At 38.8% G+C, this 20,206-nt stretch overlaps 1 protein-coding gene across 1 annotated transcript in view; it reads left to right on the top strand.

Moving 5' to 3' along the window:
* The window catches only part of KAT2B (lysine acetyltransferase 2B), a 105,413-nt gene that overhangs the window by 48,256 nt on the left and 36,951 nt on the right, over nucleotides 1–20,206 (top strand). Inside the window, 3 exon segments of the mRNA XM_031940338.1 lie at nucleotides 1,772–1,861; nucleotides 7,424–7,605; nucleotides 16,309–16,500. Coding sequence (XP_031796198.1) covers nucleotides 1,772–1,861; nucleotides 7,424–7,605; nucleotides 16,309–16,500 — 464 coding nt within the window.

Genomic DNA, 20,206 nt, shown 5'->3' on the forward strand with positions numbered 1-20,206 from the left:
GGCAAACATGTTTAAGGGACATGGGTCATATAGCTGGTAAGCATCTGAGGCAGGATTTGAACTCGGGAAAATGAGTTTTCCTGATTCTAGGCCTAGCATTCTATCTATTGTGCCATGTAGCTGCCTCAGTGGAATAACTCTTCTTAGGAGATAGTGGGAGGGACACTAATATGTTGTTGGTGGAACTGTGAATACATCCAACCATTCTGGAGAATAGTTTGGAACTATGCTCAAAAAGTTATCAAACTGTGCGTACCCTTTGATCCAGCAGTGTTACTACTGGGATTATATCCCAAAGAGATCATGGAGAGGGGAAGGGGACCTGTATGTGCATGAATGTTTGTGGCAGCCCTCTTTGTAGTGGCTAGAAACTGGAAACTGAGTGGATGCCCATCAGTTGGAGAATGGTTGGGTAAATTGTGGTATATGAATATCATGGAATATTATTGTTCTGTAAGAAATGACCAACAGGATTATTTCAGAAAGGCCTGGAGAGACTTACACAAACTGATGCTGAGTGAAACGAGCAGGGCCAAGAGATCATTATATACTTCAACAACAGTACTATATGATGACCAGTTCCTCAGCGATGAGATCAACCATATCATTTCCAATGAAGCAGTAATGAACTGAACCAGCTATGCCCAGAGAAAGAACTCTGGGAGATGACTAAAAACCATTACATTGAATTCCCAATCCCTACATTTTTGCCCACCTGCATTTTTTATTTCCTTCACAGGCTAATTGTACAATATTTCAGAGTCTGATTCTTTTTGTACAGCAAAATAACGGTTTGGTCATGTATACTTATTGTGTGTCTAATTTATATTTTAATATATTTAACATCTACTGGTCATCCTGCCATCTGGGAGAGGGGGTGGGGGGAAAGAGAGGAAAAATTGGAACAAGAGGTTTGGCAGTTGTCAATGCTGTAAAGTTACCCATACATATAACCTGTAAATAAAAGGCTATTAAATAAAAAAAAAAAAAAAAAAAGGAGATAGTGGATGCTCTTCTCTTTGAGGATTTTGGGCAGAAGAGAGGATAGAACTCATTTCCAACATGTTGCAGAAAGTTCCTCTGTTCAGTTCTGAGTAGGATTAAATGACACTTGAGGTTCCCATCTGGTTCTGGTTTTGTGGGAAGTAAAACTTAGGTTGCTTAAACTTTGAGAGAGAGAGAGAGTGAGTGATGAGAGACACAGACAGATATGCAGAAAGACAGAGACAGTGACAGAAATGGAGAGAGAGAGAAAGTTTTGAAGTCATTGAAAAAGCAGGCCCTAAAAGTTAGTATCACTTAAATTCTGCAAAGTTCTAACATGAAGATCTCCAGATAATACTTTATATTGATAAATTTTCAAAGAAATCTTGATCAAATACCCATAAAAACGCAAGAGCTGGTGAGTTGGATCAGAGAGCTGTCATCATTCTTTTCCTTGTCCACTCATCACCTCTAGTATTCTCTCAACAAAGAAATGTTGAGGGAGAGGGGTGGAAGGATTGTGGGATTGCCACGAAGACAGTTGGGAAAGATAGAAAAGTAGAGCAAGAGAGCTCCCTTCAGTCACTCCTCTCCCTGGTGGTCTGACCTATTCACTGAAGACATCTGATAGTCCATAGTCTTTTGGAGGGGTGTTACTTGGTTGTCAGCAGTTTATATGTAATTTAGGTCAGGAATAAAGATAATGTCTTTCTCTCAAATATTTTTAGACTTTTTCATGTGTGTATTGTGATTTTATTTAACCTTTTGGTCTTTGGTTCCTTGGCAGCTTTTGAGAAAATGCATTTTACAAATGGGGAAACCAGTAGTCGAAGGATCCTTGGAGAGCCCTCCATTTGAGAAGCCTAGTATTGAACAGGTAAAAATGCATGCTTACATTGAGCTCAATTCAAAAAATTCATTTGCCTTCAATAAACATTTATTAAGCACCTATTGTTTTTAAGGTGCTACACTAGATACAGATCACAAAGACAAAAAATATAAAATATTTCCACCCTTTAAGAATACATAGACAAGAAAAGGGGAAATATTTCTACTCTTGCAAAAGAGGGATAAGAATAGTATTGACCAACATTTGTATTGCCAGATGAACTATTTTTAGTTAAATTTTATTTTTAATAAGTAGTAAGTTTCTCTTCCTCTACCTCTACTTCCTACTATAAAACCTTAGTAAAAATATGCATAGCTATATAAAACAACAACCATTTTAGGCAGATAATTTCATCTTCATTCCAAGGTATTTCAAGGAAACCAAGGCTGCTAGAGTGTCTTACCTAGAATCATATATCTATTGAGTGCTAGCAGGAAGATTTTGACTCCCAAGTTCAGTACTTGCTAATTTAGATATAAAGAAGTTATAAAATGGTATAAAACAAAACTAATCCACTCCCCATCTTTCCAGGTTTCTTATATCTAACTGTCATGTCTGTCTCATACAGTAATATCATTCCTCAGCCCTAACATTATTTCCTGACTCAGTGTATTTTTTTAAAAAGAGATTTTTATTGATGTCTTTTGTTTTTGCCTTTGTCATATTTTCCCCAATATCCTTCCCCTTACTCTTCTTGGAGAGCCACCCTATCAGATTCTTTTTATGAGGTATATAATCCTAACCCCCAAAGCAGGAAAGAGCAGTGCGTAGGAAAACTATAGACCAATATCATTCATGAATATTGATTCAGAAATTTTAACTGAACCATAACAGACTACAGTGATTTATCCAAAAAGTCATTCATAGTTGTTCAACTGTTTCAGTCATGTCTGAATCTTTGTGACTCCATTTGGGATTTATTGGCAAAGATACTGAAGTGGTTTGCCATTTCCTTCTTCAGATCATTTTACAGACAAGGAAACTGAGGAAAACATGATTAAGTGACTTGTCGAGGGTCATATAGCTAGTAAGACTGAGGCTGTATTTGAATTCAGGAAGATTAGCTGATTCCAGGCTACCACACTATCCACTGCACCACTTAGCTGACCATTATGAAGTCTGTTTAGAAAGAATTTATACCACAAATGCAAAGATGGTTCAGCGTTAGAAAAACAATCACCATAATTAAACAGAAAAAACCCGAAACTATGCAATTTTCTCAGCAGATTTAGAAAAAAAGTCTTTGACAACGTACAGTGCTCATTTATGCTAAAGACCATACCAATGCACAGGCATAGAGGGACCTTTTTTTTAATATCATAAAAAATATTTAAAAGTAAAAGCATTTGATCTATGGTGCCATAGAATGCACCAGAATCTTCAGTAAACAAGGAGTAGAGTTACTATTATCTCCTACTGTTATTATTTAATGAAACAATACTGGAAATGCTAACAATAGCAATAAGATTGCACATTTTCACTGGCTTTTTCCCCTCCTTAGAACTCTCTCCTTCCTTACTTCTGCCTTCTGATTTTCCTAATGTTCTTCAAATCTCCAGTAAAATTGAAACCTTCCTTGGTCCTTATTGATGCTGGTGTCTTCCCTCTGAAACCACCCCCAGGTCATGCTAAACATACATAATTGTTTGTATGTTGTTGTCTCCCCCCATCAGAGGTTGAGCTTCTTGAGAATGGAGGCTTTACAAATCTTTCTATCTGTGCTGTTTGCCTGGAAGATGGTAGGAGCTTAACAAATGCTTGTTGATTGACTCCTTGCAAAGCATATCAAGTGGAAGAAAACCATAAATATTCTCTTGTGGTTGAAAAACACTTTCTCTCTTTCTGGTTGACCCTTCCTTCCTCCAGCCTCTTCTCTATCATGACCTTACAATGGTCACTTTCATATTCTGCCAAGGTCAGGTTTTTAAAGCCATCTTAGACACTGGAAGCCATTCTCACAAAATCCTGCCCTCTCGGGTCCTGGTAAGCCAAGATGAATGTTTAGCTTGGGAAAGAACCTGGCTTTTGTTTTTTTTTTGGGCCACTGACTTTTAAAATTAACATGCACATCTGAGCAGGGAGAAATGAAGCAGAATATGTAAAAAGTAAGGAAGGGATTAAATGTGCCTTTTCTTGATGCTGTTGTTTGACCATTCAGGATTCATCCTTTACTTTGGCACTCACTTAAGAAAGCCCTTTGAAGAAGTAGGATCCAATAGTTTGAGTAAGAAGACTAGTCGAGCCGAGCTGGAGATCGAGAACATTGAAAATAACATCCCGCTCTGGCTCGTGGGAAGCAGGCAGTGGCTTTGGGAACCTGTTGAAGCTTGTAGAATGTTCGCTTAGGTGCTATAGGCACTCTTGCAATGACATGCATAAGATCTTGCTCATTACTGCTCAGATAAATGAACGGGATGAGACAAATGGGATCCTCCTATTCATCTTAGCTGGTCTCCATGGCAAAACTAATTAGAGTAGATGTGGCATTTGAGGGTCTCTGGAACCCTTTTACGTGGAACTTTTTCACGTTTTTCAAAATTATTTTCTATTGGTAGTTTTTGTTTTAAAAAATGTAGTGATTAGCACTGTAGCCATCATCTCACTCATGCCTTCTTAAAGAAGGAAAAAAAAAAGGAAGAGAATTTCAACAAAACTAAACAACATAATTATGTGAAAATGACTAGTGTTAAATGCAGTGTTGCCATGATTCCCCTGCTTCTTCAGATAAAGCAGGGGAGGTGTCTTCTCATTTCTCTGTTTTGGGAGGACATTGACAGCAAGAAGACCTGGGAAAGACTTCAACTTTAATAGAGATTTGGAGAAAGTAAGGAAAATAAGGAAAGAAGGAAAGAGTTCTAGGTAGGGGGTAAAGCCAGAAAAAATACACATTCTTATTGCTATTTCTAGCGTTTCTAGAATTGTGTCAATAAACAATAGTAGGGAGAGAAGAGATTCTTGCTCTAGTCCCTAATTTACTGGGGAAGATCCCAGTGCATTGTGACGTTGCTTTTACTTTTAAAATTTTTTATGATATTAAAAAAAGGCACTTTTATGACTATGTTTTGAACTATCTTTAACATAAATGAGTACTGTATTTTGTCAAAGGTGGTTTTTCTAAAGACTTTTTCTAAGACTTGGTCATTTTAGTTTCACAACACTTTCACTTGTTAAAATCAAGAAAATAGAAAGAACAATTATATCTGTCACATGAATAGTAGATAACTCCCTCTCATCACTTTTGCAATTTGACTATTATAGAGATCTTAGAGGATATCTGGCCCCTTTTTACTTGTGAGGAAACTGAACCTTAGAGGGGCAAAGAACCTGGCTATAGTCATCTGGGCAAGGACCCGAAGGACCAAAATGGGCTTCGAACTCAGGTCCTCGCAGTCTCAATTGAGTACCCTTTGTACTAGCACACTGCCTCCTTCAGTGTCAGTTTTCTTTCCAATTGTATGCCAATAAATCTGATAATCTAAGTAAAATGATGAATACTTACCAAAATGTAGATTGCTCAGATTAACACCTGAGGAAGTAAAATACTTAAATAATCCCATTTTAGAAAAAAAAAATTTGAGCAAGCCATTAACGAACTCCCTAAGAAAAAATCTCCAGGGCCTTGGATTTACAAGTGAATTCTACCAAACATTTAAAGGACAATTAATTATAATGTGTATAAACTATTTGGAAGAATAGGCAAAGAAGGAGTCTTAGCAAATTCCTTTTATGACACAGATATAGTACTGATATCTAAACCGGGAAGGGCAAAAATAAAGAAAATTATAGACCAATTTTCTGAATAAATATCAAGGCAAAACTCTTAAGTAAAATATTAGCAAAGAGATTACAGCAATTTATCTCAAGATAATGTACTGTGATCAAGTTAGATTTATACCAGGAATACAGGGCCAGTTCAATAATAGAAAAACTATCAACATAATTTACCATATCAATAGCCAAACAAACAAACATTATGATCATCTCAATTGATGCAGAAAAAGCATTTGATAAAATACAATACCCATTCCTATTAGAAACACCAGAGAGCATAGGAATAAGTGGAGTTTTCCTTATGGTAAGTAGCAGTATCAGTTTTCTTCATTTGGATAAGAAACCTGGTATATGTTTTAATGTAAATGTAAGTCTAGTTATAGTTTATTTTAAAGGCTAAAAAATTCAACTGGAAAAGAGCTAATTTTTGGTGAGCTGTTATCAGGACTCTCCTTACTCTTCAAATTATTCTGTGTGTATTTGCCTGTTTACGCCCATTTGTCAGATAAATTTAAAGCTGATGGGTGTCTGGGAGGCAATCTCATCTCATTTTACAAATTAAGAAACCAAGGCCTAGAGGTGTTAAATGATTTGATCAAGGTCCCACAGGAATCTCTTCCATTTTCCTGATCTCTCTGACTCCAGATCCAAGAAGATCACTGAGACTTCTTAGAAGAAAAAAAAAAAAAACAACTTCCTAATACTTAAGATATACCTAAAAATGAAATGGGCTGTCATGTCTGGAGAGCTTCAAACAGTTGCCTCTGTTCCTTTCCTATTCCTAATACAGCAGCACATTGCCTCTTCTCATACAATGGTAGCTCTTTTAGAGGGAAAGGGCCTGTCTCTGATTTCCTTTTTGGATCCCTCTCCTCCAGCTCAAAAGCTCACTTGGCCTGGAGTGAGTGCTTGGAAGTTAGCAACTTTGAGCATTATTAAATTCAGAACCTTTAGATAAAATGTGCAAGCTAAGACATTGATGTTGTAATGATTTATTTCATTAGACATCCTTTTTAGCAGGTTTGTGATTACATTTTTTAATGACAGAAATAAAGCAAATGCTGTGATCCTTTAGGGTGTTTTTATTCAAGCACTGCTCTGATGACAGTATGGGGAAAAACGCCTTGTCACTCATCAGTTTTAAAGCGGAAACATTTCAAAGGGCAATGTTTTGACACTTTGAGCTTGTGGTTTTGTTTTCTCAGCACCATTTCATTTCTTTGGGCAAGACTGGGGCCCAGAATTAAAAGCCCCATCTTCTTCCTGTCTTCTTCCATATTGCACGCATTACCATCTTGGATTAGCTTCCCCTTCTGCATCTCATTCTTTCCAGAAGTGAATTGGATATGACAATTTGTTTTCAGAATGCTTTAAGTCTTCTGCCTAATATTCTTTACCCAACGTTTTATTATTCAAACAGTTAAACCCCTATTTGTCGCAATACTTGGGTTGTCATTCTGAGAGTCACTTATGACTTTTTCTTCTCCCTCCCTTTGCCAAGTCTTGTTTTTTCTACATCACATTATTTGAACCTGTTCTGCAGCCTTTCTGTAGCACATATCCTGCTCCTTCCCCCATTTCAGTGACCGATTTTCTCTTCCTCTTGAAATTAGTGTGTGTGTTTACGTCATTGTGTACAATGACGTAGAGTCAAAGTCTCTTCAGGGTAGAACTGTTTAATTTTGTCTCGGCATTCCGAGCACCTAGTGAAGTACCTCACACAGGGATGACAAATGCTTGTGCAATGGCTTTACCAGTGTCTTTCCTCCTTCTTTCAAGGGTGTGAATAATTTTGTACATTACAAGTTTAGCCACCTACCCTCCAAAGAGAGACAGACGATAGTAGAACTGGCCAAGATGTTTCTAAATCGCATCAACTATTGGCACCTGGAGACGCCATCTCAGCGAAGATTACGATCTCCAAACGATGATGTTGCAGGATACAAAGTGAACTACACCAGGTAATTGGATCATGTGCTCTCATCGGGCATGGAAGTGAATGGGAGTTCTCCAAGCCCATGCTGGTGAATGTCTTAGAAAAGCGGGCAAGCCGAGGGTGAGGCGAGGGCCAAACTCTCTGATGGACTGTGTGGTCCTCATCTGAGACTGAATGAGGAGAGGTTTATTTAGCGTGGGCAGCTCTCGGTTAACCTTTCCTAATAGCTTGTGACCTATGTGGGTGGAGGTCATAACCTGGTGGCTGAAGTCCTGGTTCCTTGGATTCTGAATGTAAAATAATACTCAGAAGGTGTGTGTGTGTGTGTGTGTGTGTGTGTGTAGTGAATTGAGGCTGCTTTTATGTTCTGGACAGTTCCGAGTAGATCATGTTGTTTACAGATCTCTTTTGTTCTGGAAAATGCAACTCTTTATTTAGCTTTATATTTGGCACAGGGAGGGGGACTGAACTCATGTTGGTCCTTACTTAGCGAGTGACCTGGGGCTTTGAGAGAAGGACTTTCCTAGGGTCATACAGTCAGTATGTGTCTGAGGGGATGCTTGAACCCAGATCTGCCTGACTTTGAGGCTATCTTCCTTTCTATTATGCTGTAGTATCTCCTATTTGTGGATATACCTATACAGTTAAGGCATTTTAGGGTCCTCATTGACTCTGCAGTTATTTTGAACTGAACTTTGATATTTCAAAGACTTGTGATTTTGTTATTAAGAGAATTCTCCCCACAAGAGATTATAGCTCCTCTTATACATCATTCATTGACTTTGGTAATATCTAACATTTTTTTAAAATGTTGTGCTCTAAGGTTTACCAAGAATGCTTTGTATCTAATACCTCATCTGCTCCTTACAGTAGCCCTGTGAGAGGAGGTACTATTATTCCTGTTTTATAGAAAGAAAAGTGCATAGTAAAGAAAGTGATTTGCCCAGACTCATAAAACTAGTAAATTTATGAGACGGGATTTGGACTCACTTCTTGACTTCAAGTTTAGCCTTCTGCCCTTTCTGCTATTTAGCTGAATATGGTTAAAACAGCAACAGCAATCTCTCTCTGTCTCTGTCTCTGTCTCTCTCTCTCTGTCTCTCTCTCTCTCTGTCTCTTTGTCTCTCTCTCTTTTGCACACACACACACACACACACACACACACACACACACACCCCACTTCTCTGGCCAACCTCATGACAAGGTATCTACACTTTGCTGAGCTGGTTCTTAGAAGGGAAATTTGGGCCATCATGGTGATTATGCTTAAAGTTCTTCCAGTTTGCTGTAGGACCTACACAGGCGTTGCCTCTAAAAAGGGAGGTTCACCTCCTTGCTATGTTGAGGCCTTGGAAGAGGCTTGAAGTGGAAGAGCCATGATTGGCGAATGAATACTTTTCTTTGATATTTGACCTCAGGAGCAATTGGCCAAACTCTAAAGGTCTCACATTGGAGTTCCAAGAAGTCCTTTTGCGCTTATTATTATTATCATCATTATTAAAATATTCAGAGAAGAAATGGTAACAATAGCTTCCATTTTAGGATGCTTTGTAGACATTATTTTGCTTGATTCTCAAAGCCCGTCAGACACATTCTGTTTTCCTTGTTAGAAACATGTAACCCAAAGGTTCAAAGGTACAAAGAGATCAGAGGACATGCTCCAGGTGACTTCACTGATAAATGACCAACCTGGGACTCAGACCTTCTCAGAATTCAGGACTCTTCTCATACTACCATGCTGGAACATTAGTTTGGTGCCTGTTATTTATTTAACATAACTGTTCTACAATATTCTTCCGTAACAAATGATAGAGGAAAAATGCTGTAGTTTACAATAATCAGGCTAAAATGAAATACTGGTAATTTCTTATGTGAAATCTCACTTAGTTTTTAACAAATGTATGAAATATGAATAGCAGAGCCCATTAAACTTGAAAGCTCATAGTTACTTAAATTCCTAAACAAAATCAAACTCTTTTTTTTCATCATTTGTATCTGAGTTTCTCTGTAGACATTAGCAAAGAATGCTTTTAAAAATAGCATTGCTATTATTGATAATAATAAATATGGTGATTAAAAAATCATCCAGATCCAGATATTGTTTTCAGCAGTTCAGGAACTTGCCAGCCAAGCTTTGAGTGTGTAGAGGGCCGGAACTTTGGAGAAGAATACTTGAAACAAGGTGTTAACTCAATGGAATTGATGAGATGATAGCTCTCTAGTTCACATATATACTTAGTACTTAGCATGGTGATGTAATGGTTCTCTAATTCACACATACTCAGTATATTGTAATGATGTAATTGTAATTGGGTATTTAAACTGGGGACAAAGTCAGACTCAGGGGGAGACTGGTTGAGATTGGCAGACTGTCAGTCTGCTGGAGGAGACTGGGTCAGACGATGACAGACACAGACTGTGTAAGAGACAATAAAGAGCAACAGCCACATGCATTTGAAACATAGTAGGGCTGTTTTCATTCCCTGTGGCAAACTTGTCCATTCATATCTTTTATAAGGTTTGGCTAAATTAACACAGGGTACTGAAAATCTTATGGCAGTAGATCAGAATTTTCTAGCTACCTCTACCTCCCTTCCATAAACCAGACCCTTGAGAGAAGATTGCAAGTAAAGGAAACCTGCTGATTGAAATTCAAGGGAAGCTAGCCAGACACATTCTTAAATCAATTGGATATAATAAGGAATATTAAAGATTAATATTAAGGACATAATATAATATAATAAGGAATAATAAAGACAGGATCGTAGAGTCTGAGGGGACCTTGATGGCCATCTAACTCCACCCATGCTACAACCTGGCCCAGCCCTGTGATAGATCAGACAACTGCTCTTCTAGCCTTTGTATAAAGACCTGCAGTAAGAGGGGATATACACCTCCTACCTTCTAAAGCAGTCCAGTCCACTTTGGGATTCTGCGATTATTAGCTTAATGTTATTATCTTTATGTGAGCTATAATTTGCCTCTTGGCGGTTTCCATCTATTTCTTTTAGCTCTTAAATTTCCACTTTTCTGTATTTATATTTTTTCTAATTCTTTTTTTTTTTTTCTGCAGGAGAAATTCTTAATCCTTTTTTGTGTGTGTTTATGTCATGGGCCACAATGACAGTCTGATCTGTATGGATCATCTATACTATCGATCCCTTCTGAGAATGTGTTTAAATGTATAAAATAAAATGTAGCATTACAAGGAAACTAATTATATTGAAATATAGTCATTAAAATGCTAAAAAAAAAAGTTTCTGGGCCCCAGGTTAAAAAATAATTCCTTCCTCAAGGGCCATGCACAAATCCTACTGCTGAATACTCCTTCAAATACTGCAGAACCACTATGGTATGTCTCCTAAATTCTTACCATTTGTTCCAGAACTATGCTTTATAGATTCAGGGTTACAAACCAGCTCTCCCATTTCACAGACGAGAAAGCTGAGGTCAGGGATTTGCTCTAGATTCTAGAGGTGGTAATTGTCAGACTTGATCTTTTGATCCTAGAGCCAGTATTCTTTCCATCAAATTGGAAGGCTTTTCTTCTCTAGACTAAACCTCCTGACTTTCTATCATCTTAATATTGTGTCTACTGGAGGCTTTGACCATTGCTGTTGCCTTCCTGTTGGTGCTCTCCAGTGTGTTCATGTCCTTCCTTGCCAATATGCAATGCTGAAAAGAGCAGCACTCACAGGAGGTGATGTGAGCAGGGGAGAGCAAGTCAGCCTTCTCGATCCTTAATCCTGTACTGCCTCAGTCCTTTTGGTTGTCATGTCACACTGGTGACTCTTGCTAAGATTTTGCTTAAATAAGAGAATGTAGGTAATATGTCAGTGTCAAAGAAGAAGGACAATGAAAGGGAAGATTAGTGTGGAAACTGTGAGACTCGGCAATTGAGTTAGTTTTTCTAGGGCCAACACATTTAGCAGTAACAGTCACCCCATGATACATGTTACAGAGGTAGACACATGTCCTCAGCCTTGAGTACCTTCTTGGGTTACATACCTAGGTTTTATCATGATATTTAAGTGAAATATCTATCCCTAAAACAAAAGTTCATTTAAGAAAATATAATTTAAATTTAAATTAAATTTAAACATTTAATTTTTTCCCAGTGAATGAAAATCTGTTTCTTTCTCTCACTCACTCATAAACACACAGAAAAGAAGAAAACCCTTGTAACTAATATAAACTATTGAGCAAAACAAATCCCTACATTAGGCGTACCCAAAAAGTAGATTGTATGCTACCCATTGCTTCTTTGTCAGGAGATGGGTAGCGTGATTTATCCTTGGTTCTCTGGAATTACAGTTGGTCATTGAGTTTTCTTGGCTGTCGATCTCATGTTGTTAGTTATTATTCATTTTTCTCAGTGATGTGGAATTTCTTTGTCATGATTAAAATGTCCAAGATTTGAAGTTGAGGATCACCCAGAAGGCAGTGGAGTGTTCGAGGTCCACAGTGGACAAGAATAGGCTACAATGTATTGTATTCAAGGAATTACAGAAGCAGTGTAAAGGAAGACATCAAATGTTTGATTAAAAAAATGAGAAGGTCATGTTATCTGGGGAGAGCAGGCTAGTAAGTGGTGACCGGCCAGCCAGCATGACCCATTAGCATCCTTGTCGTATTGTAAGAAATCCCAGCATATTGGGTCAATCCCCTGTGGCAAATTTAAGGGAGAACAAAGACAAGAATAGCATAGGAAATGCAATAGGAAAGGGTGGGTTTTTCTGTAAGAGGAGAAAATCTCCTTGAGGGAAAACCTTAAAGAGATGAAATCACAACAGCCTGGTAATTCTGCAATTTCTTATCTGGAACATGTTCAGCATAGAAATGATGCAGTAGCAGAAACCACAAAGAAAATAAATGATTTTCAAATGATTCATAGCAATGAGCAAGGGCAAAGAGGGAAATGGGGCTGTGTAAGGAAACCTCTGTAAATGTGATATTTGGATATAGGAAGAAAACTTCCAAGGGCAGGAAAAAGATGAGAAGTCAAAATCGGCAAATTCAGAAATTACTTGTGAAGGATTAATCTAGGCAGCTAGGTGACATAGTAAATTAATGTTTACCTATACTTGGAGCAGGGAAGACTTGTTCCCATTTTGGCTCGAGCACATGTGACAAAGGGCAAGTCATTTCACCCCTCTCTGCCTCAGTTTTCTCATCTAAAAATGAGGACATTGAATTCGAAGACAGAAAGCCCCACCCAGCTCTATAATCCTGTATTCTTTTGCATCTATTTTCTCTGTCTTAAAAAATTGAATTTGGTCTATGCATTTCTTGTACTTTGACATCATTTTTTTTAGATCACTCCTTTTATTTTGGGGGAACATTTCTGTTGGAGTCAGAATTTGTTTGAGGAAATACCACATGATAAACTAAGAATTTTACAGAGCAGGGAACAAACCAGGTTTGTTCAGGGCTGAGAAAGCCTCACTCCCAACTTTTGGTCTATTTTGGATAAGCAATTCCCAATAAGAAATTCAGGTCGTGCCCTTTGGACATTGTGGCCCTAACGTAGCTACTAACCTTGGGCAAATCATCTAACCATCTTATAAATTGAAGTCTAATTCCATCCCCATTTCCTCATCTGTAAAACAAGAGAATGGAGATGATCTCAGTGAACCTTTTCTGCTTTAAGAATCTTTAAGGTCTATTCAAGATGTAACATTCTGTGTGCAGTCAAAATGTGAGCAGATGATTTAAAAATGGAAATGCTGAGCCAGGACAGGCCCGAGAAGCACGGACCATGGTGCTTGAAATTCTTTCATAGATAAGTGAGCAAATGCAAAGAATGACATTGAAAGGTGATCTATATTCCAGGCTTGAAATGAGATGAGATATGATTTTACTTTCTTTTAATAGAGTCTGAAACAAAAGTGCCTCCTCCTAGGTAACATCTATCCTGTAAAGCAACCTTTCTAGTTGTTCATTTCTGTGACTGAAATCGTGCATAAACCGACCCCCCTTCCCCTTCCCAACTTCCTTTTCTTCCTCTCCTTCAAGCACTGACCATTTGCATCAATTACAAGAAGTCAGTGACTCCGGTCCCTCATTCTTATCGACTAGAAATATTGCAGATTTATAAAATCAGATTTATTTGAGAAGTAAAAACACAATCAACTTAGTGTCTATTAAAGAATTCTCCAGTGAAAGATGTGGAATATGAGACATTTAGAAATTGGCCATTAACCATCCAGGGCCGTCCTTCTTCCCGGTCCCCTTCCAGGCATAACTGCATGACCTACTAAATCTCTTTATGATTTTTTAATGGTGATGTTAATGAACTGTCATCTTTGGCAAGAAGGACATCAATCTTCAGAGACAGAGACAGACACGTAGAGCCTCCTTTAGAGAGGGAGCTTCTCCTTAGGACTGAATTTGTGTTAAGCTTTCAATTTCCAGAAAACTCGACTGTGTTTTTTGGTGATTCCTTTTTTCTTCCTTTCTTTCTTCCTTCCTTCCTTCCTTCCTTCCTTCCTTCCTTCCTTCCTTCCTTCCTTCCTTCCTTCCTTCCTTCCTTCCTTCCTTTCTTTTCTGTCTTTTCTTTTCTTTCTTTTCTATCTTTCTTTTTTGGCTTTTTTACTGAGGCACTTGGGATTTAGTGACTTGCCCAGGGTCACCCAGCTAGGAAGTGTTAATTGTCTGAGACCAGATTTGAATTCGGGTTCTCCTGACTTCAGGGCTGGTGCTCTGTCCACTGTGCCAAATAGCTACCCCATATGTGATTCTTTTTCAACCAAGAGTCTCTGAAATAGCCTTTAAGAGGATGGGCCTGCATGAAATCATTTGCTAAAGCAACCACAGGTGATGATGAGCTGAAAGCTAGGGACAAGCTCCCATGCTTTGAGTTCTCGGAATCAATAATTTTGGATGGCTCAGGAATATAAATATCCAAAGGGCCCTTGTCAGAAAAAAGGTTTCCCACCCCTGCTTTAGGACATGATTGGGGTCCATAAGACTGGGCATTTAACTTATTACCCTGTTTCTCAAATGATTAACATTTCTCATGTAGCTAGCATTTCCTTCTCAAAGTAATAATTGATTTTTATACAATACACACATTGTCTCATTGAGGCACAGCAATGATGTATAGGTTCTATGAATATTGGATCCAACTTGCAAAGGAGAAAACAGGAATTTAGCAAGGTTATGTGACTTGTCCAAGGTGATACACTTCTCTTAAGTAAGATTGGACTCATCTCTCAGCAGCATACCCAGCATTCTATGCACAATGTTATACTGTCTTTCAGGGACTCATTCTACAAGCCTTTATTAAGCACCTACTATGTGCCAACGAAAGAAAGACAAAAACCAATCTCTGGCCTCAGAGTCTAAGGATCAAACAACTATGTACAAACTAGGTCTTTTTAGGATAAGTTGGAGATAAACAGAGAGAAAATATTATGTGCTCATTCCCAGTGCTGTTGTGTCTTTGTTTTGATGATGTAATCCTGAAGTCCCTTCCAGAAAAGGAATTCTCAGTGATGGAGAAGAATGGAGGAGATGTTCGAAATGGAACTTGAGCTTGGGGTATTTTGAAAGTGTGGACTGAATTTTAGGCAGATGAGAAAGTACTAATGAAAGCTTGCCTTTAACTAAGAAAAAACATCAGTGAGGAGAGAATACAGAGGGAGAGCAGCACTGAGACTGGAGAGAGAGGCCAGACAGGTAAAAGGATGAGTAAATGAGATGAGTAAGTGACAACAGAGGGAGAATGGTAACAATCACAATTATTAGTATTGCTACGTGTCAGAGACTGGCCTTGAACCGAGAACCCAGGTATTTAGGCCCCCAAGACCAGCAGTTCTTGTCTCTCTCTCTACTGCTTTGAGATAGGCTGGTGTGACGGGGCTTATTAACTTTCATTAAAAGGCTCCCAAGTACTATCAGATGCCCATGGCCCAGGCATTCATCATTAGGAGACACTGATCCTAGTGCAGTGGAAAGAGCTCTAGATTTGAGATCCTAGATCTTGGCTTTACACCTTAACTATTTATGTGACCATGGTAAGTTAGTTGAGTCTCATCATTAAAATGAGGGTGTTGGTCTAGATGATGCTTACGTACTCTCTCATTTCTAAATCTTCAGTCTTTAAATTTAAAGATATGATCCAAAACCTAGAATGATCAAAGGTTCAGAAAAATAAAGATCTCATGCTTTTCCTATTAAATTTCATCTCTGAAATCCAGTGGGTCCTTGGACCTCCAGTTCAGAACACTTAATGACCCATATTGTCAAATGGTTCTGGTTTTGTTTAGTCAGTTGGTCATGTCTGACTCTTCTATGACCCCATTTGGGATGTTTTGGGCAAAGATTCTAGAGTGGTTTGTTACTTCCTTTTCTAGCTCATTTTACAGGTGTGGAACTTGAGGAAAACAGAGTTAAGTGACTTTCCCAGGGTTTTACAGTTTCTAAGTGTTTGAGCCTGGATTTGAACTCAAATCCTCCTGACTCCAGAGTCAGAGATTTGTCCTAAATGTTCTTAGAACCATAAAACATGAGGCTAACTAAAGGTGATCACCTCATCTAATCCCACCTTTCCTATTTTGACTGATGTTGTTAATCCTCAAGCTTATGACAAAGATAGTATGCGTTTGCTGTATTCCCATTGTTGGGGGCGAGGGAGGAAGGGAGTAACCCACCCTGGCTGATTATGTCAGGACTGCAGGGTAGAATGGGCAGTATGTAGCTCACTAGTTCCTTCTTGTTGCTTCAGGTGGCTGTGCTACTGTCACGTGCCTCAGTTCTGCGACAGTCTCCCTCGGTATGAGACCACTCAGGTGTTCGGGAGAACGCTGCTGCGCTCCGTCTTCACTGTGATGAGACGGCAGCTCCTGGAACAAGCCCGGCAGGAGAAGGACAAGCTACCCCTGGAGAAGCGGACGCTCATCCTCACCCATTTCCCAAAGTAAGGGGAAGCCGTTATGAGCTGGAGCTGGCTGTTAGGGAGCTCAAATCTGGGAAGGACTGCTCCCTTTGCTTTGCTTTGCTCTCCTCCCACTCTGCAGAGTCACTCTCTGAAATGATACACCAGACTTAGGGGGTCACAGCTTTGGGTTTTCTGCTTTCTGAGCCAGTCTCACCCCCAGGCATTTAATTGTAAGGCCACTTTCTGGAAGCTGGAATCAGCATTTCTTGTGTGCTTCCTCTATACCAAGTACTTGTGTCCTTCCCTCAAGAAGCTTCCACTTTAGGGAGCTGGAGCGTGGGTATGTGTACACAGGTACATATGTGGCAAACAGCAGCTGCCAGGAGGGAGAGGGGAAGGCCATGGTAGCTAGGGGAGGATTTCAGCATTTGAGCTGAATCTCAAAGAAAGCCAGGAGGCAGAAGGGGGAGTGAGAGCATTCTGGGCATGGGGAAGGTGCAGGGATGTGGGAGGGATCAGTGCCATTGCCGGGGATAACGTTCCCTTTCAGGATAACTTCCAGCTCTAAATGCGAACCTGTGCATGTTTCATTGTTTTGTTCTCTGAGCTCAGGAAGGATGGGAGCAGGGTTTTCAGTAACATTGCTCTCGCAATGTCTCTTCTCATTCTACTTAACTTTGCTCTGTGTCGGTTTACACAAATCTTCCTGAACATCTTTGGATCTTTCAAATTTGTCATGTCTAAGGGTATAGTAATATAGCCTTACTTTTGGGAATCAGTAAATCAGTAAATCCGTTAGGCGTTGATTAAGCAGTGGCTGTGTGCTAGTAGCTATTCTGATAGTGCTGGAGATGCAAAGACCAGAATGAAATAGAGGCTGCCTTCAACCCGCTTATACTTCTCTTCATGACCAAAATCCATACATCTATTTCCCAATTCTTCTAAGCAGTTTTTTTGGGGGGCACTGAGACAGTTAAGATTAAATAACTTGCCTAGGGTCACACAGCTGAATATCAAGTTCCTCTAAGCAGCTTTTCATAGTATTTTGTAATTTCAGTCAGAATTATGGACTTTATACCGAGGAGTGTTATTTCCTGTGTCAGGAATATCCAGAGAGAAAGCTGAACTGTCTTCCACAGCAACACTTCTTCCCTGAAAATCCATTTGGCGTCTTTCAGATAATGACTAATTATAGTGTTCTATACGGATCTAGCAGCCCTAAACTGGAGAGCGAAAAATTTAACTTTTTTGTTTCTGCTTCTATTACTAATATCAGGATCAAACTACCACCCACTTCTTCTTTTAAATCCTTTTTCAATGGATATGACAACATTGGGAGTTGTTAGGGGAATGGAGGTTGACCTGGCAACCTATTCTTATTTACTGATGGTTGTAGTGTGGGTGTGTGTTCAGAACACACCAGAAGAGGAGAAAAGCTTCCATTCCAACGGGTGATGAAATCATTATCCTTGGCTCTTCTTTCGTTAATTGTCATTTTTCCTCTTTTGAGGCTTTTTTTTTTTTAAACACAAAATTTCATCTTTATTGTGGATTTATCAATCAATCCCCAGCTCCCACCCCCAGTATTCCATTTTTTAAGTTCTTTTCTTCCTCTCCCCCTTCCTTTTTCTGGGGAAGCAATTAGGCTTAAGTAATGTGCCCAGGGTCATACAATTAGTAAATGTCTGAGGCCATATTTGAATTTGGATCCTCCTGACTCTAGGGCTGGTGAAAACCCCAATATTTCAAAGAATAACAAGTAAAACACTGAACTTCTGTGACAGTTTATTTTTAACGAACATGACGTGTGTGTGTGTGTGTGTGTGTGTGTGTGTGTGTGTAGACATAAACATGTGCTAGTTGTTTGGAAAGAATAATACACATTGCATACACATATAAATGTAGATATGCATACAAATACAAGTGTGTGTATATACACATATATGTGTACATAGATACATATATATATATAAATAACAAGGCTGTGCTATTTGTGTCCCTGTTTTGCACTTTTTTTGCTTTGTATATTTTAAACAACTATTTTCATGATACTCTCGAGTCTATCACTCCTGCCTCTTGTCTCCCCCATCAGCCCTGAACTCAAAGCCCTCTTTTGTAGCAAATCTGTTTAAGTACAAAGCTGTGTAATGTAGCAATCATCACATTGTCTGTTTGAGAATGTGTGTCCACTTCTGCACTTTAGCTCTCCCATCAAGAGGTAGGAGCTATGTCACATCATCAGTTTCTTGAAGTCTTTTAATTTGTCTTTCTTCCCATCCCTCACTTCCCTTGGACTTTTATTTTCAAGACAGTTAAAAAAACCCTTTTAACAAAATTTTTTTTTCACTTAACAGAAATTTATTTTTTATTCCTCACAACTTCCCACATTGGGAAAAATGGAAAGAAAAACAAAATCCTTGTAATAAATTTGCCTAGTTGAACAAATTCCCTTGTTGAACATTCAAGAAATAGTTCTAAAAAAACCAAACAAACAACTTTCTTTTTCTTTGAGAATGTCTTTACATCATGAATTTCCAAAGAGATTTTAGAGGTATTGGAAAAGAGGAAGAAACAAATATACATATAATAAAAATGTGGGCTTTGGGCTTCCCCTGGCTTTCCAGGTAAGCAAGCCCTTGTGTCTTATTGTGGGGAAAAGGGGAACTCCATCCAGAATGCCTATATTGCCGAATCTGATTCAGCATATTAATTTAGGGATTTCTTCCATCTTGCAGCCCCTCCTTTGCCCCTTGCCCAACAGTTGCTTCCACTGTGTATACAGTGGAAAGAAATACATATTTGTTGCTGTTGTTCATTTTCTGGTTTTCTGGGCAGAGATACTGGAGTAGTTTGCCACTTTAGTTCAGTTTATAGTTGAGGCAAACAAGGTTATGTTACTTGCCCAGGATGACAAAGTTAGTAAGTGGCTGAACCTGAATTTGAACTCAGGTTCAGGATCTTCCTGGCTCTAGGTCTAGTGCCATCTAGCTGTCCTAGCATGAGTGAGTGATGACTCAATGGGATTAAGTTGGTTTCTACTACAGGTGAGCTAAATTTGGCTGTTACTTCCACTGATCAGTCGTTCTCCAGCTTCCTCTCAAAAGAGGCCGTAGTCTGTCAGCCACCTTGTTTTCATTTGCCAGTTTGAGAGCTTAGAAGGAGAATTTGCCCCCATTACTAATAAGGTAAATTGTTTTTGATGACAATAATGATGTAGTTTAAAAAAAAGTAGTTTGCTTTGTTTCAGAATCCTCAGATTCCAGGTCTGCTGTTTAGTAACTGTTGTGATCTTGGGCAAATCTTTCTCAGCCTCAGTTTCATCACCTGTAAAATGGTCTAATAGTGCTTGTAGTCCCTGTGTGTTGTAGGGATCAAATGAGATGCCACAATTTTTTGTAACCAAACAGGTTTAGTCCAGAAGCAAAGGTGTGAATACTTATGGGACAATTTTTATTTGTTGATAGGAAGGATTTCTTGGAGAAGATAGAGACTTCTATGGGCATGTGACTCTCTGTGTGTATATATAAATATAAATTCACATACACATACATACACATCAGTAAAACTTTGTTAAAATCAGCCTGATAGATCTTAAACTTGAGATCATGGAGAAACTTGAATACCACAGATTAGCATTTTGAATGCAAATACAGCTATAAGGCCATTGAGTGAAACTGATATGTGTAAAACACCTCAATAAAATTGATAGAAAATCATGCTGGCCAGTGTCTGGGATTCTCAGGTG

This window comes from Sarcophilus harrisii, chromosome 5 (genome assembly GCF_902635505.1).
Source record: "Sarcophilus harrisii chromosome 5, mSarHar1.11, whole genome shotgun sequence".
Lineage (NCBI taxonomy): Eukaryota > Metazoa > Chordata > Mammalia > Dasyuromorphia > Dasyuridae > Sarcophilus > Sarcophilus harrisii.